The following is a 27,570-nucleotide window of genomic DNA, read 5'->3' on the forward strand; positions in this document are numbered from 1 at the left end:
TGCATGCTGGCAAGAGGAGAACATGTGTTTGTTTCAAAAAAACGTATTGGAATCAAATCTTTACCTCGCTCCATATTTGGGTTGCAAAATGTTAGCCCGAAAGAGAAAATACATAAATACATATCATTTTTCTCAAAGCTAGTATGCCGCCAGTCTAGACTGGTTGGCTGTAACCAATACCTGCTGTCTGGGAAGCAGTGACATATTATATATTTGCAGGAGACAATCCCTGTATTTATGTATGAGTTAAATATGCCCAGGAGACACTGCTGGAGATTACATATCTGCAACTGGAGTGCTAGAAAAGATTGACATACGACTGTTAACTCAATTCAAACTTGATTACCCCAAATTGAAAAATGAATGCTGCCTCTCTTTGAGGAAGAAGGGGGAGGAAAAGCAAAGAGAGGTATTGACAGAGAGGGTATCAGTGCTCCCCGAGCAGGCCACAGAGCTCAAAGATGATTCTTTTTATACATCAAAGCCTTCTGGGAAAGAGGTCAGCGTTTGTAACGATAATATAAAGTCTATGCACCGAGGTTGTAGATTGAATGTTTGCACACCCTGTTAGATGGATGAAAAAAAATAATGTCCAATAAATCTAGTGTGTCTTTCACGGTCCTGTTTCACATGTCACAAGAGAGAAGTATACGCACATGCTTTCCCTCCTAACGGACACGCTAACATGACAGGGAATGCCGGCCAGAGGGCAATGAATTTGGGCCGATCCATTTCATTTAAGCAGACGGTGCGTGGAGAGGTTAATCCTGCACTACTAGCATAGCTCTTGAATTTCCACCTCTCATGTCTGTGGGCTGTTTTTACTTAAGTTACTACTCTCTCACAGAGCTTTGCGCGGCGAGGCTGAGGCAGCTAACCACAAAAACGTATTTACTACAGTACTAATGGGTTTCTATATATCAGCTTATCTCACAGTGTCTCTTCCATTTCTATGTGCAGCTTTAGCGTTGTTTTAGCAGCATCCACAGGATCCTGCCTCATCCTGCACCAGATCTCATTAAAGATGGAAGCGAAGATTAAACCACATCCTCTTTAGCACTCTGCGGCACTGGTCAGGAGGCATCCTCTTCTCTTGTGTTACTCATAAATAAGATTGAACAGGCAATTCCTGCAGTGGCAAAAATAATGCTTATTTGCCACACCGGTGATGGGTTTATTTAATCAGACAAGCTGACAGATGCTCTGGACACTATTATCAGGACTTGGATGTAGCAGGGCCTGAAGTGTGCAGTGGGTATTTGCAGAAAGACTAGTATAAACCATAGTGTGATAAAAGCTTGTGGTGGGAGTCATGAAGAATGCATTTAAGAGCTTTTCTGGATGCATCATCATGCATCACCATTCTAAATCATTCTGGTCTGTACTGAATTATTTTCTCTTTTTGCGGCTGTCTGCCACCTCATATTTTTATGGATTATTTATATAAGATATCCTTGTTGATTAGTACAGTACGTGACTTGGCTTTGTGACACTGACTTGATTAGGGCTGTTAGATGGTGCTTCTCCAAATGTGACTGAAGCTGTGTTTCCTTTGTGCTTTGTATAGCGGAAAGAGAGATAAGCCAATTAAACGCTTTGGAGGTTTGAAACTGTAGCCCGGCTTCATAAATGATGAACGTGGCAAGAGCCAGCAGTAGCCCTTTACTGGTGGCTCCTCAGTAATTAGAACTTCCATTAATGATCACAAATTCCCTGTTCTTTGAAGTAGCTCCTTAATCCAGACAGTGTCACATTCTTTCAGTGTATTCAGGGAGAAAACTCAAAGACACTAATCTGATGCCAAATCTGAATTTAGCAGTGTAGCAGTTATTATGCTGTAAAGGGATGCCTCTGTCGATTAATTAACAAGACAGAAACTTGTCTTCTATAAAAAAAATTAGATCATTAAAATTTTGTGGTTTCACTTTGTGATCAAATTCTTCATGTGTGAAATCTGCGCACAATAATCTTTGGTTTGATCATCTGCTTGACTTTTCTTTTTCCACATTTTTAACTGATGGCAAATGGGAGGCAGATTAAAAGCCACTATTCTACACTCGTTTAGTCAGAGTCAGTCTACCTGTGAAGCTGCCGACTCCATTTAGGTCATTCATCCATCTCGCCCTCCGAACTGAACTGCATTTTGATCATGAATGCTTTAAACAATCCGTAGCTTCAGTTTTCTCTTTTCTCCTCAATGCACTCAAATTTGGAGACACAGGAGCCCTTTTGCAACACAGACTGCCCTGACTCACGACTGAGGTAACCTTGGAATACAGATAGATCTGTGCCTCTAATAGAGGTCACAGAGACATTTCCATCCTTCATGTTTCTAAAAACGCTTTTCCAAACAAATGTTTTACAATTAGATTATATTTGTCAGACATGTGTTGTGCTGACCTGTTAAATCTATCGCACAATTTGTCATATTTACCTCTTGCCCTAGGAAGTTGTAAAGATACAAAAGGCACAACAAGGAGTGCTCCGTGTTTGCGTGTCAGGACTTGGGACCTGTCCCCGCTCATACTCCCTGATTGGTTGGTGACAGGAAAGACTAGCTAAGGTTAATTCTGGAAAAAAGGATATATCAGAGCGCTGTGGCACCCAATGCATTTCAAATGATGTGTCCTTGGGATGCAAGGTTACTGCTGAGTCCTCACCCTAGAAACAGCCTTTGTAACTTTTTTGTGTTATTGAAAGGCCTATCTATGAAAAAGCTCTGTTGATTTGTGCAGAGTGTGTGGTTACATGAAAGGTTTGTCTGCCCTCTGACATTATATTTTTTGATGAATTCTCCAAAGCTTATTTCTTTGTTGGGATCCAATGTATTCAGTGTGCCACTGCAACAGCCTCTGTATTTCTGCAAGTTGTCTAAGGGACAGCAGGTTGATATAGTCGCCAACTCCGTCTTCGGTCATATTAGATATTGGGGAATAGTAGCGCTGTGCAGTAATTACTAGTGTGATTGAATTTGCATACCATTATGGTGTGTTGACATGCACTACTGTGCAAAAGTCTTGAGCCACCGCTCTATTCTCTATCCTTTTCCTCTGAAAATGGGAAATATCATTGCCAATCTGATGCTTTCCAGATTGCATGGTGCATGATGGATCATAGTCTTCTGTGTTCGTTATTATACCAACATCAACAGCACTCACCCTGTTCTTGCCTGTCTAGTTCTTGCTTAAAAACCTCAGGCTTTTCTCTGTGCCTCTGTGTTCTTCTTTAAGAATGGCTTCTTGACAGCTGTTCGTCCACTAGACCATTTCTGATGAGGCTTCAGAGAACCGTAGATGGATCAACTGAAGGCCCAAATGCATCTCTCATTTCCTAAGAATTTATAAATCTTGTTCATCCAGTTGTGGCGGATTTTCATCTAATCGTTTTTGGGGAATCTCCCTGTTAGTGCACAAATGCTGTTTTTGTTAAACTGTGTTGTCATTGGCATTTTACATGGATTCAAGTAAAGAAGTGGGAACAAATGATGGGTTTTGTGGCAGTATACGAGTAATACCTGCTGTCTGGGAAGCACTTTAGTGCCTAAAGATACCATTTAAAATTGGTCGCTTACTAAGTTTTCAGTTATGTGTAGACATAACACTGCTTCATCCCTTGAGTAAGGTGCATTTCATATTCTTGAATGATTCATAGCTTTGTGTTTAGTGGCTTAACAAACAATAAAACATTCCTTGAAAATGGTCAGGTACAAGAGCTGGGCTGAGAATGCGTGAAAAAGCAGCAACTGTCTAAAGAACACTTTGAAAGTCCTTTAGAAAGCCTGGAGAAATGTTGCTAGAAACCAGTTTAAAAGCTCACAACTCAACAAAAAAAAAGTATTTTCCTAAATGACAAGATCTTATTGTTCATTGTCTTTCTTTTTCATTATTCTCCAGCTGAGTTAAAGCTTTACCTGCTCACAGTTTCCACCTTTTTCCAGTAATAAAATGAGTTTGGTGTGTTCTGTTGAATAGCAAAATTACGTGTCATAAGTTGTGGTGTTTTTTTCAACTTGTAATGCATGTGAGAAAAAGACTTGGCACAGTCTGTTTTTATTTCTCACTAGTTCTATTCAACAAAAGAGGAGAATTAATCATCTGCCTCTTTCAGTTTCTCGCCTTCAGTTTTTGGCCTCACAATCTGAATTCCAAAAAAAAATAAAATGCTGAACACCTTTCCCAGGTTTTATTTTATCACAACCTGTTTGATTCTTATGCAGAATGCTGTTACCAGCAATCTGGCGATATCACCAGCACCAAACAGCCCCCACTAATTTTCCCATTTATTAGCTGTATTTTCTTCTTCTTGAACATTCTCTTCTATAGTCATCATCTGTGAAAGAATCGCTAATCGTCTCTGTTCTGTTACAATGTAACCAGTGTGATAGTTTTATTCTGTTTACTGCCCCGCCTCCTTTTGCACTCTTAACACAGGAACACAAAAGCTAACAGACTTATGTAAAACTAGTGCGGTCTATTAGCTACATTCTTCTTTACCTGCTGACACTAAAAATCTACTCTTTAGCACCTATAGCACCTAACCCTGGCTGCAGTGGCTATGTGTTTGGGTTCAACAATGAAGTAAAGAGCTTGGAGGCAAGCCAATTAATTGCTGCAATTAAGCAGTACTGCAAAGTTCAGCAGGAGGACGGCAGTATCGTTTAGAGAGATAGAACCATTGTCAATCTATTCTGCTAGTTAAGCATCCCCAAGATAACTGCTTCAGTCTCTCAGACGACAACATGTCTGTCAATTATTTAGTTTGATGTGGCTGATTATGCGTTCCCTGTCTTCTGAGTATGTTAGAGGAAGACTTTTGGATAGCAAAACGGATGCAAACATTATGCTCTGAAGTGAAGTGCAATGTGTATACAACAGGGCTGTAATAAGCTAACTTGCGTTATCAATCAAAATGATGGCTAATTAGTGAGTTCCTTGCCATGCCTTATTTATCAAACACAGAGGATTGAGTGTTCTGATGACTCCTTATGGTGGATAATAGTTTTTGTCTCTGTAGCTAATTTCCCGTGAGCCTGAAACATGATTGCAAATTTGCCAACATGGCTTGCGATGACCACAGCGCAACTTCATAGTAGATGTTTTGTTCTTGATGAAGAAGTTTTTAGGCAAGAGTACTTGATTTGAGCTGACTGATGGATTGTATCAATTCGTTTAAGAAACACAAATGAGTCTCAGCAGAAGCACACTGTTGAAAAGTGAGGTTGGTGGAAACACTCGCACAGGTTTTTTTCTGCTCTTCATGTCGCCACTTGTGTTTCTTATTCAGGCTTAGATTTATTTAGTGACCTTGCCGAGACAAAATGCTGCCTGTCTGATTGTATAATTCTTAGTCTTAGCCATGTGTTTTTACTACTTCAGAGAGTGCACTTGAATAGGCAATTGAAACCGGTTGTCTTTTTTTTTTCTTCTGTTTTCACAAAAGGCTACTAATGGCAGAGAGAAGGAAATTAGCCACTGGGATTCTGTTTGAACGAGAAAAGAAAAACAGTCCGTATATGACTCAAAGGAAACACGCACAGAAAAATATTATATTAATGGTGTGTCTGAACATGATGTTCTCACTGTTCTTCAAAAATGTGCAGTCTGGGAGATATATACAGTTGTGTTCACAAGTTTGGGCACGCCTGGTAAAATTACATATTAGTTTTCAAGCAAAAGCCATACGAGGACATTGGCAGGTAAGAGGCGGTTACAGTGTATTTCACAAACTAGTTAGAAGCTTGCTTAAGCACAGTGCTTGACTGCACACTGCTTTCTGCCCAGCTGTAGTATGCACTGTTACATGTGCTGCAGGCAGTGCTGAGAGTGAGTAAGCAATGAGGTCAGAGCTGCTCTGCTGGACAAACTATTTGTAATGACACCAGTTCTGACATATTGGTGCATATTAGAAAACATATTCAATTCAGTTTTATATCTATATAGCACCAAATCACAACAGTCACCCCAAAGTGCTTTAAATTCTAGGGTAAGGACCCAGGCAGGCACCGACGCACTTGCCGGCTGATGGTTCGATATAATTTTTTTCCCTTGCTAATATAATTTTACAGGCCACGGGCCGGCTTAAAGTTGCTCTGCACCGGCCCTACAAGCGCTGACAGCAGCCTGTTCATTCATTTTCATTACTGACACTGGATTGCTCAATCAAATCTCTTAACGCAACAGCCCACACCCCTACCTTCCCTGTGCACTTATGTACCTTGTAGACCACAGTATAGTGTGGAAGAAGTGGTTGATACAGATGGACACACAAAAGTGAAAAAGTGGATGTGAAAAGCTAAGTAAGAGAGGAAAAGAAACTGCAAATAGATGGGAGCGATATGTGTCAAATTAACTGACATGTTAGCAGCTATACCGTCAATAGTAGTACCTGCAATAAGTAATAACAAGTCCTCGCAGTCATAGCAGGCTACTGTTACTAGCACTGGGAGTGGAGGAGTGCAGGGCGGTGGACACCAGTCCCAACAACAGATTGAGGAAGCAATGGAGGAAGGTGTAGTTAACATGGTAAGAAAATAAACGGAGGGACATTATTAAGAAGGCGAAGATTCAAAGATTCAAGTGAAATGAATGGCTACTTTGACCAATTTATTCTATTTACTCAGCTTTACCATTGCTTTGAGGAACTGCACAAATACATGCAAATATTTAACTGGGCCATCTGCAACATTTTGATCGCTCAGGGTGGGCTACTTGGGCCAAAAATACAAAGGCTGATTTTTTTTTTGTCCCAGTCCAGTCCTGGTAAACAGCAACAGTCACCACTTGGTGACAGTGGGAAGAAAAACTACCTTTTAACAGGAAGAAGTCTCCAGCAGAACCAGGCTCAGGCATCTGCTGAGATGTGTGAAATGAGGAAGACAGGATAAAAGACAAGCCGTGGAAAAGAACCAGAGATTAATAATAACTAATGATTAAACCAAGAATCTTACTAGTCATAGATTAAGAAGTTACACCGAGTCTGAAACAGCAGCGAATGTGAAGTTTTTGAGGTGTCAAACGAATTATATTGACAAAATATTCTCAAAGTATTAGCTCTGTCAAAATAAATACACCCCATTATAGTCAAATCACTACAACTGCTGCTATTAATATTAATGCAGGTTTGATTTTTATGAGATTATTTCTCATCAGAATGGGATGGCCTAGCTTTATAAGTCTTCATGATGCACTACAGCAGACTAACATGTCTTTGTTAGATATCTGCTCAGTTCAGTTTAACTCTGTTGCTCTTTATTTCAGAGCACTAGATCCTGTATTTCGTATATTTATGCAAAAAAGACTCCTAACCTTACTGTTTGCTGTTGTGCAAAACTAAAACAGTGATGCATTACCAGCGCTCTGCTCCACGGCATGAAACGTACATTCGAACTGTAAAAGGATTAAGAGCATTTTGATAAAGTGCCTTTAATTAAAGCACAATCCATTTTAGCCTTCATGCTCAATAAGCAGAAAAGAAGATGCTTCACTCTGATTGCAGTTGGCGCTCCGGGGAGATTAGTTTCTGTGACATAAACGGTGTGCCTCTGCATCCGGGGCTCGCTTCACACATCACCTCAACACTTAGATCATTGTGATCAAATAGACGCTGGTGGGAATGGATTCTCTTGAGTGCCCGTTAAGTGCATTTTGCTAAGGAAGTAAGAGAAGTTAAAATACATTTAGCTTTAAAAAAGACAATGCACTCTTCCTTAATGCAATGTTCTGCACTTAAGCTATATGGACTCTAATACTGAGTGTATATACCCTGCCCAGGCTATCGAGGTCGAGACCCTTATTTCCAGACTTCTGTTTTCCACAAAGAGAATGCAGCGATATGTAAAAAGGAAGTCGATTCTGAAACCACACTTCAGTAGCTGAGGATCTCCAATTTAATGCTGTCCTGGCTTCTGCATCTGGAGAAATCCCAGCCGTGTTTTTTTGGATATAGTAAGGGGAACTGTCTGGCTGTCTGGTGGGTTATGCACTGGGGTTAGTGGACTGTGAAGACCCAGAGGAGCCCGTGAGTCTTTACCATACCAGCAGGCCTGATCATCAGTAAAGAAGGGTCTGTATTAACATGAGGCTGATAAATCCAGAAATGTGCAGCTGCTGGCTCAAATCCTCCAGGAGCTCTCTAGTGACACTAGGTCCTGTGAAGTTTGCAGATAACCCGTTTAATCTAAACCGCAGTATAAGGGTCAACTCTTTAAACACTTGCACAGGGTGAATTGGAATATCATGCTCTCTCGTAACATTATGTCAAATGAAGAAAGTTTAATGTTGAATACCTATCCTGACTGAATTTCTTTATAGATTTCTTTCCCCGTTATGCATTAGACTTCTACTCTTGCAATATATACTAGCGTTCCCTTATGAAAGGTCTGTGAGATTTGCGGTTTCCTTAGATGCCATTAAAAAGATTTAAGTCTTTGCCTCTCTGGATGGTTAAACGTGTCAGTAAATGCACTTTAATTTGAGTATTTATGTTGGTATTTGTGGAAATTATTGCTATTGGTTTGTATCAACATTACATGAAAGCTGAATTTCAGAACACTTCATGAAGACATAGATGAATGAATAAGCCATTAAATGTCGGTGTGGATCTGAATAGCTTAAAGTAAAATTACCAGTTAGGTCATTGGGCTTTGCAGAGGATGCACGCACCAATTGCACTTGAAGTGTACCATTAAGCTTTAAGTTGTTCATTTTTTCATTGCAGGACTCTTGACAGTCCTTCCGCATTTATATCATGTGGAAGTTTCACCTTTTTAATATTCAGCAAACTCTATCGCACCAATGCAAAAAATGGCTGGAATAATAGAACAAATGAATTTGTGAGTGTGCCACTTTTCTGAAACTGTTTGTGGTTTGTTACAAACCAAAGAGATTTTTTTGTCACTGTTGTGACTACCACTGTGCGTTTGAGATTAAAATTGTGGAAGCAGATTGAAACGACTCATCTAATGAACCCTACTCTTACGATGCCCCCCTGCATTGTGCCTTCAGAGCCCATGCAGCGAGTCTTTCTCATTCATGTTAATAGGCTGCGTCTTTAATGTTGAAAACGATTATTAACTAACACGTCAATCGTCGGGAAGTTGTTGCGCGCGTCTAACTTTGGTGGCATTGACTTTTCCCTTGGTGTCAACTTCAGAAGAAATACAAATGCGCGCTTTGCACGGCCCACCTACATCTTCATTTTCTTGTAATTTCTTCAAGCTTCCTTTTTAGGACTGGGGGTTGAGCAGATGCAGGTGGATGTATATTTATGAGGGGGATGTGTATTTCAGGGAGAAGCGGTGTTGTGAAAGGTGACCTTGTTAGATAAAAGGAGGGCTCGGAAGCCAAATGATGAAAGAGAATGGGATCATCCTGGGCTCATTAATGTGGATTTGAAGGTCAGGTAATTATAACAATAGACGTGTGGGCTGGCTTTGGCATCTGGTATTGTTGCTTTGTTATGATGGTGACAAGCCTGCGGAGGAAAGGGATTAATCACTGTGACACAAGCCTGTTGTCACATTGATACATTCAGACATCATAACACTGGTGCTGAGAGAAGCTGTAAAAACAACATAATTTCGACTATCAGCACTATATGACATGTACAATTGAGACTATGAATAGGTTTAAGAAGCGACTAACAGGGCGCTCTCATATTGTAATTTGTACTTCAAAGTCAAATACATCTTAAAGAAGGGTTCACATTAAGCTATCAGTGATTCTGAGCAGTTAAGCCTCGTTTCTTTTCATAAGCAAATTATCTTTCAAATCTGGGGATACAAGTTAAAAAGTTCTTCACATGACATCCTCGCCGCACAGCTGAGGTAGGTAGTAACATTTTAACCCATATGGGGGAAGCAAAGGGTACCACATGCGTTTTTAAGCTAGAAGAACTTTAAATTATGTGAACCAAAACCATTGTTTTACTCTTCTCAGTGGTGTGTGCACACTCACAGCTGGAGACACCACTGATGAGTAGTTGTTTTGATGTTTTTCCCTAATGTGCTCGGGGTTCACTTAGACAACGCTTGGGTAGTGGTGCTCTACAAGTGTAGCGTCTGCACAGATGAGTCAAAACAAAGAAGTTGTTCACCCTCTGACATAATTTACATCACTCGGATCTAAGTGTATATTTGCTGGTTAGTGGAGTGTCCACAGCAGTAAGTCATTTCCTTTTGGCCTGATTGGTCATACTGGCCTCCTGTGAACTTGAGTTGCCATATTAAAAAGCAGGAATGAGATGATGAAACTCTGTCACCCTTACCTATAGGTGAGGTACCTCTGATCTCAAGTCAGTCAAAAACACAAGCAAAATCAGAAATGCTAAGCGTGTTTGCGTTTTAGCTTTCAGCGAATGTGTGTATGTGTCGTTTTTTGGTACTTGATATGGAGTTGAAAGTCATTTGAAAGTATCTAATTCTCTGTTTTTAAAAGGCTATGCTAACCCTTTTATATATAAAAATCTGGCTTTAGAGTTTTATGCTTTTATATTTGTGCTATGATTGCTGTATTTTGTGGAGTTTTTGAAGATGTGCCCTTGAAAACTCAGTGTTCAGAATGGCCTCTTTGTTAGTCCTAGTATTTGGGATGCTGAACATATTTGATTCTTAGGGGTTTCACAGTATACCTGCTTGTATTGAAAATAACTACAATATTTAAGAGTTACGTACTGTATATTGTTAATAACGCATATAATATCTTAACCAGTCATTTCTTCTTGTACAGCGTTTGGGGATTTATGGATACACTCTCTTTCCGCCTCCCTTGTCTCTTATTTCTTGTGTAAAAAGACGAAACGCACAGCTGTCAGAGAGAACAGTTGCTCTTTTTTGCAGTTCTCTATTCTAGGCATCCTCCTATATTGTTAACAGTATTTTGCCACAGTAGAGAAAATGTGATATCATGACAGCCCTAAATAACAGGGTAAGGCTTTATGTGAATAGAGTGGACCTGAAATGGAGTCAAATTCTCAGTCTGAATTATTGTTTTAAATCCACCCCTGATACTCATGTAGATAGCAAATGTGTTTTTATGAGATTGAATTTGCTATAGCGAAATACTGAAACTCTAGGAGTGCTCCTTGATTTTAAATGTGGATATTCTCACAGCGTAGGCCACGGTTTTGAAACCACACTCCTGTTTTCAGATTTTTTTCATAACTAAACAAAAAACTGACGATCCAAATCAATCACGTCAGTTAACAAGGCTGTGAATATTGAACTGCCAGAAACTTCGCACTATAGATGTTAAAGCCAAATACAGCACTCAGGGCTGGGCCACTTTTCTTGTGCATCTGGCACAGTCACACAAATGCCAGAATCCTTTGAATTCATTGTGCATCGTGCTTTAATTGATGCACACACTCCATATCAATGTCCCTGTTGTCGTTCCTGGTGCTCCTTTCATCTTCATCGACGTGCCAGTGACTCGCAATTAAAATTTCAGTAAATAGTTTGACATATTGACGTCGAGATAACGATAGAGCTTTTTTAATTTTATCCACATTTCACGCACACCTTGTTACAACCATGACTTATTTGTTTGAGACAGTCTTTTTTTCCCCACATGAAGCCATTTTGTGCGTGAACGGACTTCTGGGATTGTGCCACCTCGGCTATGAGTTTGCCTGCCTCAGTCAGGCTCCTTAGGGACCTCTGTAAGATATAAAGAACAAAAGTGCCAACCAGTATTATCAGGCGAGGCAGCATGTGTGGTGCCACATGCATTTTTAATGTGCCACAAATAAGAAATACCACTGTGTCCTCTCTCTCATTTCACAACTGGTGGCTCATTTAAATTTTATTTCTATTTGTGTGAATTTCAGCAGCTACTAAAAGCAAACAGCCTCCATCATTGACGCTTAGAGTAGTCTCGATTTAACACGGAGCTGCACAGACATGAGATGGGTTGCTCTAGATATCAAATTTGGAATGCTTCCATGTACACGCACGTATGCATTTGATGCGCACGCATGCTATCACACAGTATCAGTGCTTGTTAGGAAGGCCGGTGGAGTGGAAAAGTCGGCTGTGTATGGAGCAAACATTATTCCACTCTAAAAGAAAGTCCTTCACTCCGCTGAGTCTTTGAAGATCGACTTTCAGAGCTGACATGTTAAACATCAGAACACCAAAAAGAGGAACAGCTAATGACCGTCTAAGTGTCAGTCAAGCCTTCAAATGATTAGCTTTTATTTCCTCCAACTTTTTTCATTTTTTTTCATTATTCAAGGACTTCTTTTTTTTTTGCACTTCATTGTGCACAAGATGCTTATCATCTGCCTGTCAGACTAGCTGTAAGTAAGATTTCTAATTAAAGCCGAATAATAGACAATATGGCTCCTGGTAACAAAGAGCAGCTCTGTTGACCTAGTTAGTGCTTTTATTTGGGACAGTTTTTCTGTGTAACGTCACATTTGATAAAATCAGAACTCCTTCCTTGTGGACAGGTAAGGCACGCTTCAGAAGCAGCAGTGAGTGATGTGGAACAAAGCAAAGAGCGCGCTTATGACAGTTCATTTGTTCTCAGATGTATTTACTAAAAAAAACAACAACAAAAAAATCTAAGAAAATGCTGGTAAGATTTGTAGACCCAGATAGGCCCAGCAGCGTTTTATTGCTGTGGTGGCTCTGGTTGCTGTGAAAAATTGCACAAGGATTTCTTTTGACTCAGCAACAGAGCAGGCAACCTGACCCATAAAGATTTTTTATTAGTTTCTGTAGCCCACCTTTTATCCCAAAGTCACAACGGAGCACACTATTAACGTCTGAGCTTGCTGAGAAGCGTGTGCGAGGCTGCTAAGGATAAGGTGAATGTGCATTTGATGGAACATATTTAAAAGGTTCAGTTAAGGTGGCAGAGAGCAGAAGGTAGACAGTGGATCTGTTTACTGCCTTGAGGTTTTGTGGTTACGGTCTAGCACTTCCTATTTAACTGCATGATCTAGGGCTCTGCTGACGACACCAAACATGCAACCCAGATCCATGCCTCGGTGCCTTCTGCACACAAACACACACATATACACACACAGGACTCATACACTGAAGTGCACAAAAGCCATTTTTATGAATGCTCTGCAAATATCTTGACACACTGAGATGAGACAGTGGTTTTAATAGACTTTTTTTCATTGTGTGTGTGTGTGTGCGTGTGTGCTGGCTTCTTGATACTATGCCTGTCACACTCTTTGGTGGAGATTCTGTTATCAATATTTTCTTGCCCTAAAAATACACAGCAGTGGCACCACTTTGTTTTCATTGGGTGAGGGGTATATGAGGTTGCAGTTGGGGTTAAGGGTTCAAAGGGCAGAAAGGAAGTAGGTGTTCCCACAGTGACAGTCCAGACATGTTTGATGAGCCAGCCTAACAGCATGGACCGGCACTTCCAAATGACCTACCATCTGCAGGCAATCTGGGGAGCCTTTTCACTGAGATTTATCTCCCATGTTATGGCTACTCCTGGAATGACACACTAGCACTCCTGAAAAACTCCTAGTTGTAAGAGCTTCTGCTTCTGCTTTTTTTTCTTTCTTGTCACTGCCAACAGTCAAGGCTTACCTTCACTACAACCAGGCTGAAAACTCAAGCTGGCACCTATATTCTGCCTGCTGTGATGGGATCCTTTCCCCTGTTTAAAAGGTGAAGAAATATTCAGTTCTGCCCGCTAAAGAGAGGATCGCAAAAAAGGAAATGCATAAACATGCTTTAAAGAGACAACTCAACATGTAGGCAAAAGGTAGAAAACAAACAAAACAGATAATATGAATTGATATGTGTTGGTCCAAAAGATTGCCAGACTGAGCCGAGAGCAGGGAAAACTGCAAGGAGGTCTAGTTTATAATTAATACGCACACTGTAAAATATGCATTATGGGATGGATGTGGCCAAATATGGATTTCTGTTTTGATTTTCACTCAGAATAATTGACGCACTTCTTAGGCAAGTCATACTGAATAAAGCACCAGCTCATAGCCTTTGTTGCTAGGAGCGTTGGCTTCTCTGCCAGCTGCTTCTTATTTGTCTTATGTCGAAGACCTGTTATTAAACCAAGTCCCCGTTCATTTTCACTTTTACGTGTTTCTGTTGATATGCATGTGGGCTGAGCTTGTTGAATCTGCGTGTTACCGATACAGTATTTTGTGTAAAGAAAGACATTGTAATTATTCAATGAGAGAAAACAGGAAACGGTGATGGGGGTGTGTGGATTGGGGGCTCATAAAAGCACATAGCAACATTTTTACCTTTCCCCGCAAGCACACATTCATCGAACTGACTGCAAAGATGAGAACACGCCTCATCTCCCAGTGGGCTATTCCCATAAACACATTAAAAAAGTATCTCGCATCTCAACCCCTGGCCTACCCTGTTCACTACTACCACTGCTCTGCCTCACACACACATACACATGCAGGAGAGTTGTGTCAGACTGATTAGCAACCACATCTCCAATCTCTGATTAGGTGTGGAGTAAATGAAGCGCCCCCCTCAGGCATGCATTTCCATAATGTCAGGTAATTAAACCCCAGTGTTTTAATAGCTCAGGAATAGGAAGACTCCCCAGGAGACTAGACAATGATGATAGACTTTGCTGAGAACTAGCATAGTATTAGCTTTCTTTAAACTGGCACTGAAACTACCACTTACACTGTGCTTTTATACACGAATAACTTCAAACTTTGAAAATTTATATCATGCAGAAAGATATACACTGATGAAAATTCCTTTAGTTTAGTGTTTTTTGGCTTCTGAGCTTCTTCTGTGATCTTCAAACATGAACAGAAAAATGTCCCAACCTGGTTACGAGAGGCTGTTGTAGAAACGACGCACATTCGAGTTGCGTGCTTTCTGTTGATGGCTGTCAGATTCCTGAGCTAAACAAAGGCTGGGGGAGCACGAGTGTCTTTTTCATCACAGAAAAACCTGGAGAGGTGCTATTGTAAACATGACAGTGCATTGTCAGTACATCCCTGTTTGAGTTGCTGTTTTTTTTGTTTGTGTATGTTGGTGCTCATATTGTATGTGCACACACATACACACAACAAAGGGCCTTTGATGAAACACATTCTGCAGTGGGAGAGGTTGTGTGTTTTTTTTTTTAACAACTGAAGTTATGCCCACTCATGTTGGGTGCCCAAGTGAGAACAAAACAGTAATGCTTCCACAGAAACATCCAGAAACTGAGTGAACTCCAGAAATCACTTATACATGTAATCAGACCAACAACAACAAAAAAAAAATCATAAAAGCCACAGGACTTTGCTGTGATTGGATTACTCTCCCTGATAGCACACGTTCATTATCTATTACTTCAGCACAGAGCGTTTCTGAGAAATAATAAGCTTTTATTAGGGAAGCATTGACTGCTAATGATACCCGATGCATAGCTGGATCTGAGGATCATTAAAGGCATGGCACGGTGCATGGTTCCTCCAATATCCGCTGTATGAACATAGTCTACCTTCTTCCAGAAACTTTCAAATTAACAGATGTACTTTAAATCCCCTCTAATCTTCCTTCTCGCGTGTATAAAGAATGTATCTTACGGGGCAAGAATGAAAACAGGTTCATTTTAATGATACTCTCTCAGCTGGTATATCACAGTGACAGTTAACTACCAGTAAACTACAGTAAATGGAGGGGACTCGGCCATTCGTGAACAGCACAGGTCATCGTATGAGTGGTGATGAACTAAATGGTCTGAAAGCGAACAACAGACATCAGTGAGCTACGCTTTACCTCAGGGGTCTTCTACGTATCTACAGTATGTCAGAAGCCTCGTGCTAAAGCCTTCCTCTCAGCTAATGTGCTGGAACAAATTGCTTTAGAAATGCAGCAAACCTGAGACAGGGAGTGTTGACAGCAAGCTACTGTACACTTTTATGGCACATAACACATTTTCTTTTTTGGCAAGTGCATATTGTGACGATCATGTCAGTTATTTGGTGTTTAAACTTGCTGTGGATATGTGATGGTAGTGTCCAGTATTTATGTGACCAAGAACGGCATAACAATACGATCGCTGCTGCCAATATTCTCATCCAGCCAGAATTCACGCCAGCAGGCTGCTCTTTGTCAGTTTTTCTTTTCTAGTCTACATAACGTCAGGGAGAGAAGGTGAGAGGACAGCCCCACTCACCCACTGAGGGACTGAAGTGCACAGTGAAAAACAAGGGGATTATTTTTTTATTATTTCAAATTTGTTAATCATGAAAAGCTACAAAGTCCAGAAATAAAAATGTAAAGTTGGAAATGAACATATTAGGTTTTCTTTTAGCAATGCATTCGTGGAAAAACTGAAGCTAAAGCATAGAGTTCCACCAGCTGCAGTTTTATTGGCTGATTCTCATTCAGATTTAGGAGCTATAACTGACAGAAACAAACAAAAAGCACTTTTCCATCAATACAATTTTTTTCTTGGTCCTTCACCCTGTCAGCAGTCAGACTGTTTAATACCCACGCAGGATAAATACTGTCTAAAAAATACATGTGTATCATTATTGCTCCTACTACATTGTAGTGAATTTAACCAATGTGGAATTAAATGAAGTCTATGTCTAAGTTATTTTCATATTAAACTGCAATAAATTACAGGATCTTTTTTTTTTAATACATTTATGTTATTGCTCTGTAATTGCAAGTAGATAAAAAATAATTACATGTAAATGAGTTGCTGTACACACAACTTAACCTGACATATTTAATCATGTCAAATTAAAGTAGGTACAACAGATTTGTGTAACAAAACAAATGTCAGTTACTTACCATAATTTCCCTTGTAACTGCTTTAATCCTTTGCTCATACAGAGGCTGCTAGCTCGTGGCCGGCTCTGACCTGATGATTGGTTATCTTCGACTTTAACCACTTTCCATTCGTCAGCTTCTTTAAAATGTCCATGTTCAACTACCTTAGTGTGTTTGATTAGGGTTGTTGTTATGTTGTTGGTTCCCCTGTGGTTTACTTTGGGGAACTTCAATTGCAGTGAAAGGCTTCCACACTGATGACATGTTAGCACATAGCTGTGAGTGTACGTGACTATTTGCCTGTGCTGCTGCGTGCTTTTTTCACATGCATGAAAGGGATGGACTCGTATTTCAACTTATGGCAGGTCGGTCACTGGTCCGGTCAAAGAATGCTGGAAATGAGCTCAACCTGGTTATTGTCCGGTTGATTGTTGCATCACTATTAAAACTGATACCTTGTCCTAGTGATAGAAATTTATTTTTGTTTATTATTTTTGCAATAGTGTGAAACTCTAGGCCAAGGTTATATTTCATATACTGCACAGTTACCTACAGCATACTGTTAGTGTTGATTACAGTGGACACACATAGTAGAAACAGTTTATTGCTTGCAAATATATCTTCCAGTAGTACCATAATTTCTTACCGTGTCTCCATCAATTTGTGTGACATGTTCCCCAAAGAGATGAACAGACCCTGCAAAGCCATGACAATATCTGGATTTCACTGTTGCACAGTAGTATACAACTGTCTCAGACTGCACACTACTCTTAATTGCTTTTAATGAATCGCATGTCTTATTGAGCACAACCGCTGTGATTTTGCCAAAGAAAATCCGCCGACGAGTGTATATTGAGTAGCTGCTGACTGAATCACACATTTGTTGCCAAGTTGCTAATTTGATATTTAAAGAAAAAAAAAACTGCCTCACACATTGATCATTTTTGTCAACTGGAGATTTGATAAACAAACTGTTGGATGACATTCATGTTATATTTGCTAGACGGAGCTATTGAAATGTGTCATTATAGGCTTTTCCTTTCAAAGCCATACAAAAATCTGTAAAATAACTGTTATTATTCGAGCCAGTTTCAGGCTCGTCACGCTGTGATCTCCTGTGCTGTTGAATTATCCATATTTATGTATGTTTTTTACATTTATTTTTACTAAATGCACTTTTTTTCCTTCTCTTTTCAGCAAACTCCAGTCTTCTGGGAGGAGGCGGAGGTGAGTGAACGCTTTTGTTTTTCACTATCGCGTCCCATTGATTGCTCCTATGGTAAAGCAATTAAAGTTGCACTTATCAGATCAGGCATTCAGCCCATCTGTTTCATTGAGTTCATGGCAGATTTCAGTGTCTACTTCAAGTGTCTGTGTTAAATGCGGCTGAATGTAAGGCCAAAATATTAGAGCGTGGTACAGGGCAACCTTGCGCTGTGCCACACTGAGAGATGGTCATTACTTTAGCAGCCTGCCGAAGGACATTATCATCAAGGCAATGCTGGAAATCTGAGGCAGCCGATTGTGGTGTGGGAACAATGGTTAGGGAGTGGAATGCTACCGCCCAATCACACGGTTCTTCCTTTGTAAAATTTGACTTATGCAGTGACATGATTGAAATAATCATTCTTTACTGCAGTGAGATGAGGTTTTGGGTAAAATGCACCAAGTTACACTGTTAATTTTTAGTCCCCAGGGAAATTTTTCATATGTAGGGATGGTATGACAATGAAATAAGGTCACTGCTTCAGACTTATATGTTTATCCAGCCACATTAACAGCCTTCAGTTGTATAGTCGGATCACGACTATGACAGTCTGCCTTAGCAGAACTATCTGTCTGATATAACTAATCAAAATACGTATTATAGATAAATTCTTCCCTGTGTTGTGTTTTATGAAGGTCTCTATCACAGCAAACATTTTATTTCTTACGCCACATTTTAATGCAACCATCAAACAGCATCTTCACTGTATCGTATATTGCCATTTTTCCCAATGTGTAGGTTTTTATAGCCTGTATCATTTCATTCCTGTGCTTTCTTTAGTGAGAAAAATGCAGTATTGTGGATGATTGGTTCATCTGCTTTCTTTCTGGGCAAAACTATATAGGTTTTATAGTTTTGTGTACCAAAAAGAAAGGCACATGCTGCACCTTGTGATTACGATGCTTCTGCATTTATTCAGTCATTAGGGTTTACCACCTGGCAAAGATGACTCATCAGAAGCAAAGGACGGGCAAAAAGGAAGATCAAAGCCACTCAACGGTTATATGCTCTGTGCACATGGTGTCCATTAGAGTGTACATTGAGCTGTTGAAATCTTATTCGCATTTAATCATGCAGCTTGGAGTGGCCCTTATCTCGTCTGATACATTTTTAAGACTGCAAACTTGCCGTGTAGAATCTCAATCCATCAGCAGCATGAAGAGAGGCCCTCAGCGCACAGCCATCTTAGGAATTTCTGTGATTGAGATCAGAGGGTCACAAACATGCTTCTCCATAACCAAGCCAGACCCTGTAAAGCAGGTATACTGTCCGCCTGAATGGTGTCTGTCTCCGCTGCGACTCGCGCTATCGATTTGCCGTGTCCAAAGAAACACAAGAAGCAATTCTCTTTGCTATTACATTTTCATTATTGTTATTTTGTGCCAGATTACCTTTTTACAGTTCTTTAAATCCCGGCCTTGGTGATTGATCCAGTTTCAACTAATAATAGCTCTGAGGATATTACAGATTGCTCTGTTTCATAACAGCAGCAGCGAAAAACGGAGGCGAATTGGAGGCTGTCAACATGAGAACGTGAGATCTTATGTGTCAGTTAATGTTGTACTTTGCAAGAAAACATTTTAGCTGATTGTAACCTGCAGCTGCGCTTATTAACTCCAGAGGAATTTCTAATTGTAGCAAGTGCCATTTTTTTGAGAGCAAAGCCTCTTTTCATTCCTAATTGACTTCCAGCGATGCTATTCCTAAGTTACTGGCACAGGATATGAGGTCGGTTAACTCAAAAATGACCATGAGGTGAACAACATGTATGTCATACGTCCTTTATGTGTATTTTTAAGAAGAGTAAAGGAAGAAGCCAATTTCCACTTTGCCACAATTTGCCACAGCGGGTAGTCTTTCTGTTCTTCTTTTTTTTTGGCCGTGGTAAACAACGATGACTATAACTAGAGAAAGATTACTATTATCTACCAGGGAGCTGAAATTGTTATTTTGCCCCTAAAACAAAGCACTACACCGTTTGTCTTTTATCTGCATGAGGCCAAGAGGGGTTTTATCTTCCAGTGTCTTTATCACTCGAAGGTGTCTGCTAAACCTGCAAAACTGTTCTCTCTGTTGTCACCCTGCTCTCCCTCTCCACCTCTATCTGCGGTTTGGCATGTGAAGACTTCCTGCCTGGTGGCGGCGAGGATCGATGTGGAGAGGAGATGTGCTCTCATATAGGGTCCTCCTTATCTCCCAGCTGTCTTCTCGGGGCTCTGCAGAGGGGTAGCTTCACAACAGGATGATCCATCATGCTGGCCTCACACACCTGAGCCATGTGTAACTCTTAACAGTTCGGGAAGTAGGACTCTGAACAGCTCAGGAAAACTGGACATAGGCTTTACTTTATTTAAGTTAGTTTACCACCTAGGTGTACTTTGAGCACCCCTGGCTTTGCATGGTCTCTGTTATTTGGTCTCGTTTAGACGTCTTTTCACAGAAAAAGGTTTTACTTCTCTAGAATGCATCAGTTATTCAAGTGTGGCATGTGGTCACAGCAAAACAGAAACAGAGTTTTGCTGGTGATTGTTTTGTCGCAGTCAGAGTAATGTGAAAAGATGGAAATAAATGACAACAAAGCTCTTTCTGAGCCTTTTTCAATGCACAGGAACGCTGCATTATATTTCTTGCAATAGTTATACAGAGAAACGATTCATAAGAAAAGATTCTTACGCCCTGATGCTCTATTAAATCCTTAGAAATCACTGATGGGAATTTTCTCTGGGTTATGCCTCTTCAGTATTATGTACGCAATGGGGTTAACCAAAATAGCACTGTTATCTGCTTTAGACATGTTGGTCTCACTGGGATTTCAAACATACATAGAGGGAAATAACAATGATCTCTGATAATAGCATCCCAAATAGGGCCTCTGTGAATAGAGGGTAATTATGAATGGTACCAGGTTGCTCTTGTGATGTGTGTCACAGCATGGCTGGATGCTGGATGCTGTCCCAAAAGAATAGACCTAATGTAAACATCACATTGCCTATTTTGCCTTCCCCGTCCCTTTGTCTTTTTTTTATCCACACACACACAAACACAAGCATTCAAGTGCAAACAGGGCTATGCAATGATACCATGAAGCCCTGTGTAGCTGGAGCGGGGGAGCTTCACTTGCCTTTGATGTCTCCATCCAGGAGGGGAATTTGCTCATTAGCATTCTAACCAGAACCATTGCCCTTTTAGCACTAGGCTTTAACTAGACCACCCAAACAAATCGTTCTTCTCAGGTTGGACCTCCTTTCTGTGCTCCAGTCAAGCAGTGGGTCACTGGCATGGCTTGTTGTGTGTGTCTTGGCTTGGGCTAATTCAGCCACGACTGTGGTCACTCTCTCAACCCGTCCAGAATGACACAAAGATTCTTTAAAACAGGGCTAATAACATTAAAAAAGTCTGCATTTTAAGTGAGCCCTAAAACAAATATATATCAATGTCGACGTGGTTATCGACGATGCCTGCGCTACTCGTTACGCAAGAGCCGCGGGCCTTTAGCACTCTTCCTATCCTAAACGCTGGCATGAGTCATGGCAGGTATTAACACATTATAATAGATGAGAATAATTATGTTTGCTGTCGTGGTGCTTACGTCCTTTGTCCTCTTCTGCAACTAAACATGTCATGGGATGCAGGCTCCCGAAGATATGACAAGGCAATCGCTTCTGCCTCTCCTCAGATGTGAAATGATGTGAAAACGCCTGCATGACGACCGCGCTTTACAAACACAGTTAACAGACGCAAAACAAAATGTTCCGAGCTCTGGCCTTTAAGTGAAATATGAGAAAAGATTGCTCATGGTGAAATTATCCGATCAGAAGCGCAGAGCATCATCATCAATACGGATGCACCAGCACTATGCTGTAAATGCAAGGCTGGCCATTATCGCAACACAACGGTTAAAAAAGACAAAACACGTGTTCAGTTTTAAGACATGTTTGAATAATCCTTTGCTGAGATTCCTAAGTGCTCCACTGTGCTTATCTTTATCTCCATTCTTTATGCAAAGAGCTCTGTTTTCTTTTCCTGTCACCTCCAGGTGAACCATTATCCTCTGTCTGGCTCTTACCCGGGGCTTGTTTATTGAGTCGATTGGAGGGGACCATGCAGGGCGCTGTGCGGTTGCAGGGGGAGGGGTATAGGTCGAGATATAGGGTGGTGTTGGGTGACGGTTTGGGCGAGATGACTTTCTGTCCCTTACACAGCTCCCTGGAAGCCCCCAGACTAATCGCTCAAAGATGACGTATTATTCTCATAACTCAAAGATTACACACTATGCTTGACTGATGGTCCTCAGTTCACAGATGGTAGTAACAGCCATTAGCATAACTTATGAGAGAGATAGCGTATTTCCCCATGGAGTAACCTAAATAATGTAAAATGATAAATTGAATGCAAAGATTCCTCAGTCAGTGGGGCACCCTTGGGATTTACTTATCTCCTCATATTTAGAGAAGAGTTAGTTACACTCTGATCTAGGCCTGCCCTGTATTCGTGCTGCAATATTCCATGTTCTTTTTTAAGCGTGTTCAAAACAGCAGTGATGTACTGTAACTGTATACTGTAGCACTCAGCAATTCTCTCTCTTTATCCGTGTAATTCAGTGACAGCAGCTCAGTAGGCTTGGGTCAGGACATGTGCATGCAAGTATGGGAGTGCCCTCTCACACTGGTTTTAGCCAGTCAGGCTGATTTGAATAATTGAATTAAAAAATATATTTGAATTGGCCCCATTCTTGCATAAGCAAGGAAAGTCATTTTGTAAATTGCACTTACTTAGTGAAATTATAAAGCAACTTAACTCTACAAATCTCAAGTGTAGTGAACTTTTAAGTGAGTGTATGCATTAAAACTGCACTGTGTGCTACCATTGAAGTGTTTCCTTGCCTTTATTAAATGTGTAGCACAGTGTAATGCAGGGGTTATATGCTATAAAGCCAGAACAATCTCCTCGTCTTACTGGAATCTAGATCCGTTTCCTTTTTTTTAAAATCAAAAGTGCTTTTAGTGTCTTGCAGCAAGATGATGAATTATTTGTGTTGTTTGCAACTGCATCTTCACCTAAAGCGTCTCAGCGCGTCAGTCATCATATTGAGTAATTATTGCGTGAGAAGCGTCCTCATGCCGCCAGATCATTTATGACAGAGGTGCTGTGATTTAGAGGGCGTTCCAGTGAAAGTAACAGGACAAGGTTATCTGCTGGACTGCAGTTTGCGATACCCAAATAGTGGTGAAGATAACATTGCCGTGTGAAAGCTTTCGCGTGCCATTTCTGTCTTCCCATGCCACCGCAGAGAACAGCCACGATGAACAACCCCCTCTCTTGCTCCTCATCCTCCAATCAGCAATGATGGATGGACTAATTGATGCAGAGTGATTGGGCCATTTATTTTATCCTACAACAGTGGGTTCCATATTTAGGATTAGCGCTGCATTATAATGGGAAGGGAAGAAGAAATGGCCGGCGAGCGAATGAATCCGAGGGGGGTAAAGAGGGACACTCTGAGGAACAGTTATAAAAAATGTAGAGACAAAAAGAGGAAGAGAGAAAACACTCATGCAGCTGTTACGAGCAGCGTTAACAGGACTGGTTAGTTGTGTAATGCTAAGCTTATGAGGCATAAGGGAGTGCTCCAGAGAGTTTATGGTGTGGTCAGTATCCACGAATAAGAGCGGGTGAGAGGGGCATATAGTTTCCACGTGTCCCGGTATCCCTCGCTCAGCCTATGAATCATTCATCTCTGTCCCCATGTATAAATCAAGCTGCCCGCTGTTGCCTGCGGCAGTCATGTCATTAGCTCGTTGATGGCATCGCTTGATCTCTGGCACTGCAGTGCAGGTGAGGGAAGGGGTCTAACTTTAAACAGCACACATAGCAGAAACATATCAAACTTTGTAGAGCTTTTGCTGGTGGCTGTGGTATAGTGAGCTTTATGGAGCCGTAAAGAAGCATGTTTCCTATGCATGTTTTCTTGAAACTGCTCTCACATCTGCCATCGGGGTGTAAAAATGATCTTTCAACACTGTAATTTGAATGTGCTTTTTGAGAGCACAAGGTTACTACAAGTCTGACTTTGTTGGCCTTTGAGAGTAAAGCAGAGAGAAAATTAGGTGTCTATGATGGAGACTTACACCAGAGGTTCTCTAAAACATGATCACCTATTTTCTATGTCATTTTCAGGCTGATCCAGAGTCTTACGTGGCCTTTTGCCACTAAAGAGTCATTTGAGGTGAAGAGCTTTACTTCTCTAGAATCTCATCCATCGCCTATTGAGCGAGAAGACTGAGAAACCCCGGAGCCTTATCGGTTTTAAATGCTAGCTCTGCCAGCCACAGAGTGCTGTTACACTTTGACTTACAATCATGGCAAAGTACAAAGTGCATAAAATGCATATAAGCAGTCCTCGCTTTTTTGAACAGTTGTGGTACATACCTTTTGGCGTCCACCTTTCTTTGCTATTGCACACATTTGAATGTTCCTACCTCTGAATCATTTTGTTGCAAATAAATATATGTGATATTACAGTCAGGGCCTCTGCTTCCCTCAGGGTTGCTGTTCTAAACATATTGGAACTGCTTGTTTTACTTCATGTTTCACCCTTGCAGCGTCTCTCTCTGCGTTTTGTGCTCTCTTGCTGTCTCTGAAAGGAGAGATATTTTGCACTCCCACAACATGTAGATTTCAGCTTCTCGGTAATTCACTTGCTTTTGTACAATAATGGATATTCAACCTCGTTTAAGAATCGTCCACCTTATTCTGTCGCCCCTCATTGAACACAACGTGAGAATATCTCCACAGGGCTCAAGGAGCAGGCAAGAAAGTGTCAATTTAGTTCTCTTCCACACTGCATCACACATGACCTCCCCACGTACCCCAAACGTCCCTTTTGTTCACCAGCATTTCTGGGTCACTTGTTAAGATTTTAGACAACTCAGTGCATTGCCAACCACAGTGTCAGAGCACATTTGTATCGTGCACGGGCTTTATAGTGGCCGTTTTGGGGGTGGATCCTGCACAAAATTAAAGGTGCTGTCTGTTTTTGCATACATGTGTCTGTGTGTATTACATATATGCCTCCTATTAACTGTGCACTGTCATGACAGTGGCTGTGAGTCTAAGTGGTACTATGGAAGCATTTGCTTGCATGATGGTATGTCTGTGTGCCTGCCTGAATTTAAACGCCAGTGTGCTTGTGTGTGTGTGTGTGTGTGTGTGTGTGTGTGTGTGTGTTGTGTTGTGTGTGTGTGATCCTTACTCTGGCATAACTGGATGCTGAGTTGTCTTGTCAGTTGACTCAGTGGTCAGTTTTGGTCCTGCTGCCCCCAGCAACGCACTGTGGAGTGATGAGATCTGACAGACGGGAACAGTTCTTAGCAGGGCACTACCCCATCCCATAGTCCCGCCAATCATGGCAAGGCTATTACAAGGACATCAAGAGCTTAGACACACGCTCACAAGTGATTCAGCACTGGCTGACATGCCAATATACCAATCATATGAAACCCTGTCATTTTTGAAAACATTTACCCAGGATTGCATCCTGAGAAATATTTTGTTCCAATAACACAGAAGGGACAAAAGGGAAATAGATAGTCTGAAATATACGTTCAGGTATTTAAAAAAAATCAGCCAAACACTGAGGCTCACTATAATATTAAAAAAGGTAAAAAATGAATTTGTGATGACTTTCTTTTAAAGTTTAACAATTAATGTTCTTAACATGGTGGTTCAATTTATTTCCTGTACCCTTTATACTCTTTATATTGTATTTTTACTCTGCCTTTAAGCAGAGCCATTAGCTAACTCTCGAATAAGCTCACTCCTTGAGCCAGCCACAGTGAGCAGAATGATCTGTTTTAACTAAATGCTTAATTTAGCACATACTACACAGATTATTTAATAAAGTCAGCATGCTACCGGTGTGGCCCTGAAGTGGTCTGTGGTATAATTCTCCTTCAGCTTCCAGTTGCTGTTATTAACATGAGACCACACAATACTGATGGGAGGGAACCAAATAGGTGTGGTAGCTGGTACAATTACTAATCTGCATTCTGTGATGTTAATGTGCCATGTACTATTCTGCTATGTTAACTGTTGTTAGCTGCTGGACCAATTCCGTATGGGCTGATTTAGCAAAACGCACACGTGCAAACTGCACGTAGCCGAGGTTTGCATTTTGCCCCACAAATAAACATCCAAAGGCCTGACTGCTCCTGACTATAAAAGTGTACAGTTAGATTAAGGTGGTATATAGATATAAATCCATACACTGCACTGATAAAAATCGCAGCGGGAGTATTTAGGTGAGAATATCTAAATTCTGGCTGGTGGCTGATTAGTGGCACTGTTTTTTTACGCTATCTGTGCAGAAATTGACCCGCTACAGCCTCATGCCAACTAGTAACAAACTGTCAAGCTTTCTGCATCTCTCATGGGGCAGCCTAGTTAGCTGTGTCTGACAGGCCTCTTGCCTACAAGAAAGGTTTGAGTCCAGGGAGGGCAGAGCAAGCTCCAGAGGAAAACTGTCATCTTTTTTTTCAGACCACAGGGAAGAGGAGGAGTTTCTCTCTCCCTTCTTCTCTCTGTCTCTCTCTTTTTCACCCTCCCATCCTTCCCTCTGTATCAGCCTGTTCCCCTGGTGAAGATCTTCACTTTCCCACTGCCTGTTATGCTCCTCTTAGCCTGACTGTGCAGAATAAACAGATGGGTGTCAGAGGATGAAACACCAAGCTTCCCCGAGGAGCAGGGCCCACCGTTTTTTTAACCCACTCGCAGTTTTCTCCTGCAGGGCCGCAGCAGCCATCCCAGTATGCTAGCTGAGAGTGACACCAGGACAGGCAGTTAGACTGAGGTGAAAGACGCTCCATGTGTCCTTCTTAAGGGAAAGATGAGCGTTTATACCACGGGGATGATGCCCGCCACTCCACCTAATCCTCTTTTCCCAGACACTTCATTATCACCTGCATTCTGCAGCCACAGTATGTGTGTGCTGGCAGATCTCCGAGGAAAGCTACAGAAGCTCGCGTAAAAGTGCAGTGTGAGGAAGGAGCACTGAAAAAGCGAGAGAAAGATGAGGAGGATGGCGGTATGAAGAATGACAGTGGATACGCAGAGTAAAAGGTGTGGTGGAGGTGGAGAACAGATGTCAGACATAGTGGGTGGTAGTGAGAGGTAAACAGTCGGCTTAATGTCTTCTCATTTTCTCTCCACATACAGTGGGGCAAAAAAGTATTTAGTCAGCCACCGATTGTGCAAGTTCCCCCACTTAAAATGATGACAGAGGTCAGTAATTTGCACCAGAGGTACACGTCAACTGTGAGAGACAGAATGTGAAAAAAAAATCCATGAATTCACATGGTAGGATTTGTAAAGAATTTATTCGTAAATCAGGGTGGAAAATAAGTATTTGGTCACCTCAAACAAGGAAAATCTCTGGCTCTCACAGACCTGTAACGTCTTCTGTAAGAAGCTTTTCTGTCCCCCACTCGTTACCTGTATGAATGGCACCTGTTTGAACTCATCATCTGTATAAAAGACACCTGTCCACAGCCTCAAACAGTCAGACTCC

The 27,570-nt window shown here is 41.1% G+C and overlaps 1 protein-coding gene across 1 annotated transcript in view; it reads left to right on the forward strand.

Moving 5' to 3' along the window:
• Positions 1-27,570, forward strand: part of macrod2 (mono-ADP ribosylhydrolase 2) — a 413,432-nt gene that overhangs the window by 100,466 nt on the left and 285,396 nt on the right. The window contains exon 4 of the mRNA XM_082556428.1: positions 17,936-17,965. Coding sequence (XP_082412554.1) covers positions 17,936-17,965 — 30 coding nt within the window. The remainder of the gene's footprint in view (positions 1-17,935; positions 17,966-27,570) is intronic.

The sequence above is a fragment of the Aulonocara stuartgranti genome (genome assembly GCF_965226115.1).
Source record: "Aulonocara stuartgranti genome assembly, chromosome: 13".
NCBI classification, from domain to species: Eukaryota; Metazoa; Chordata; class Actinopteri; order Cichliformes; family Cichlidae; genus Aulonocara; species Aulonocara stuartgranti.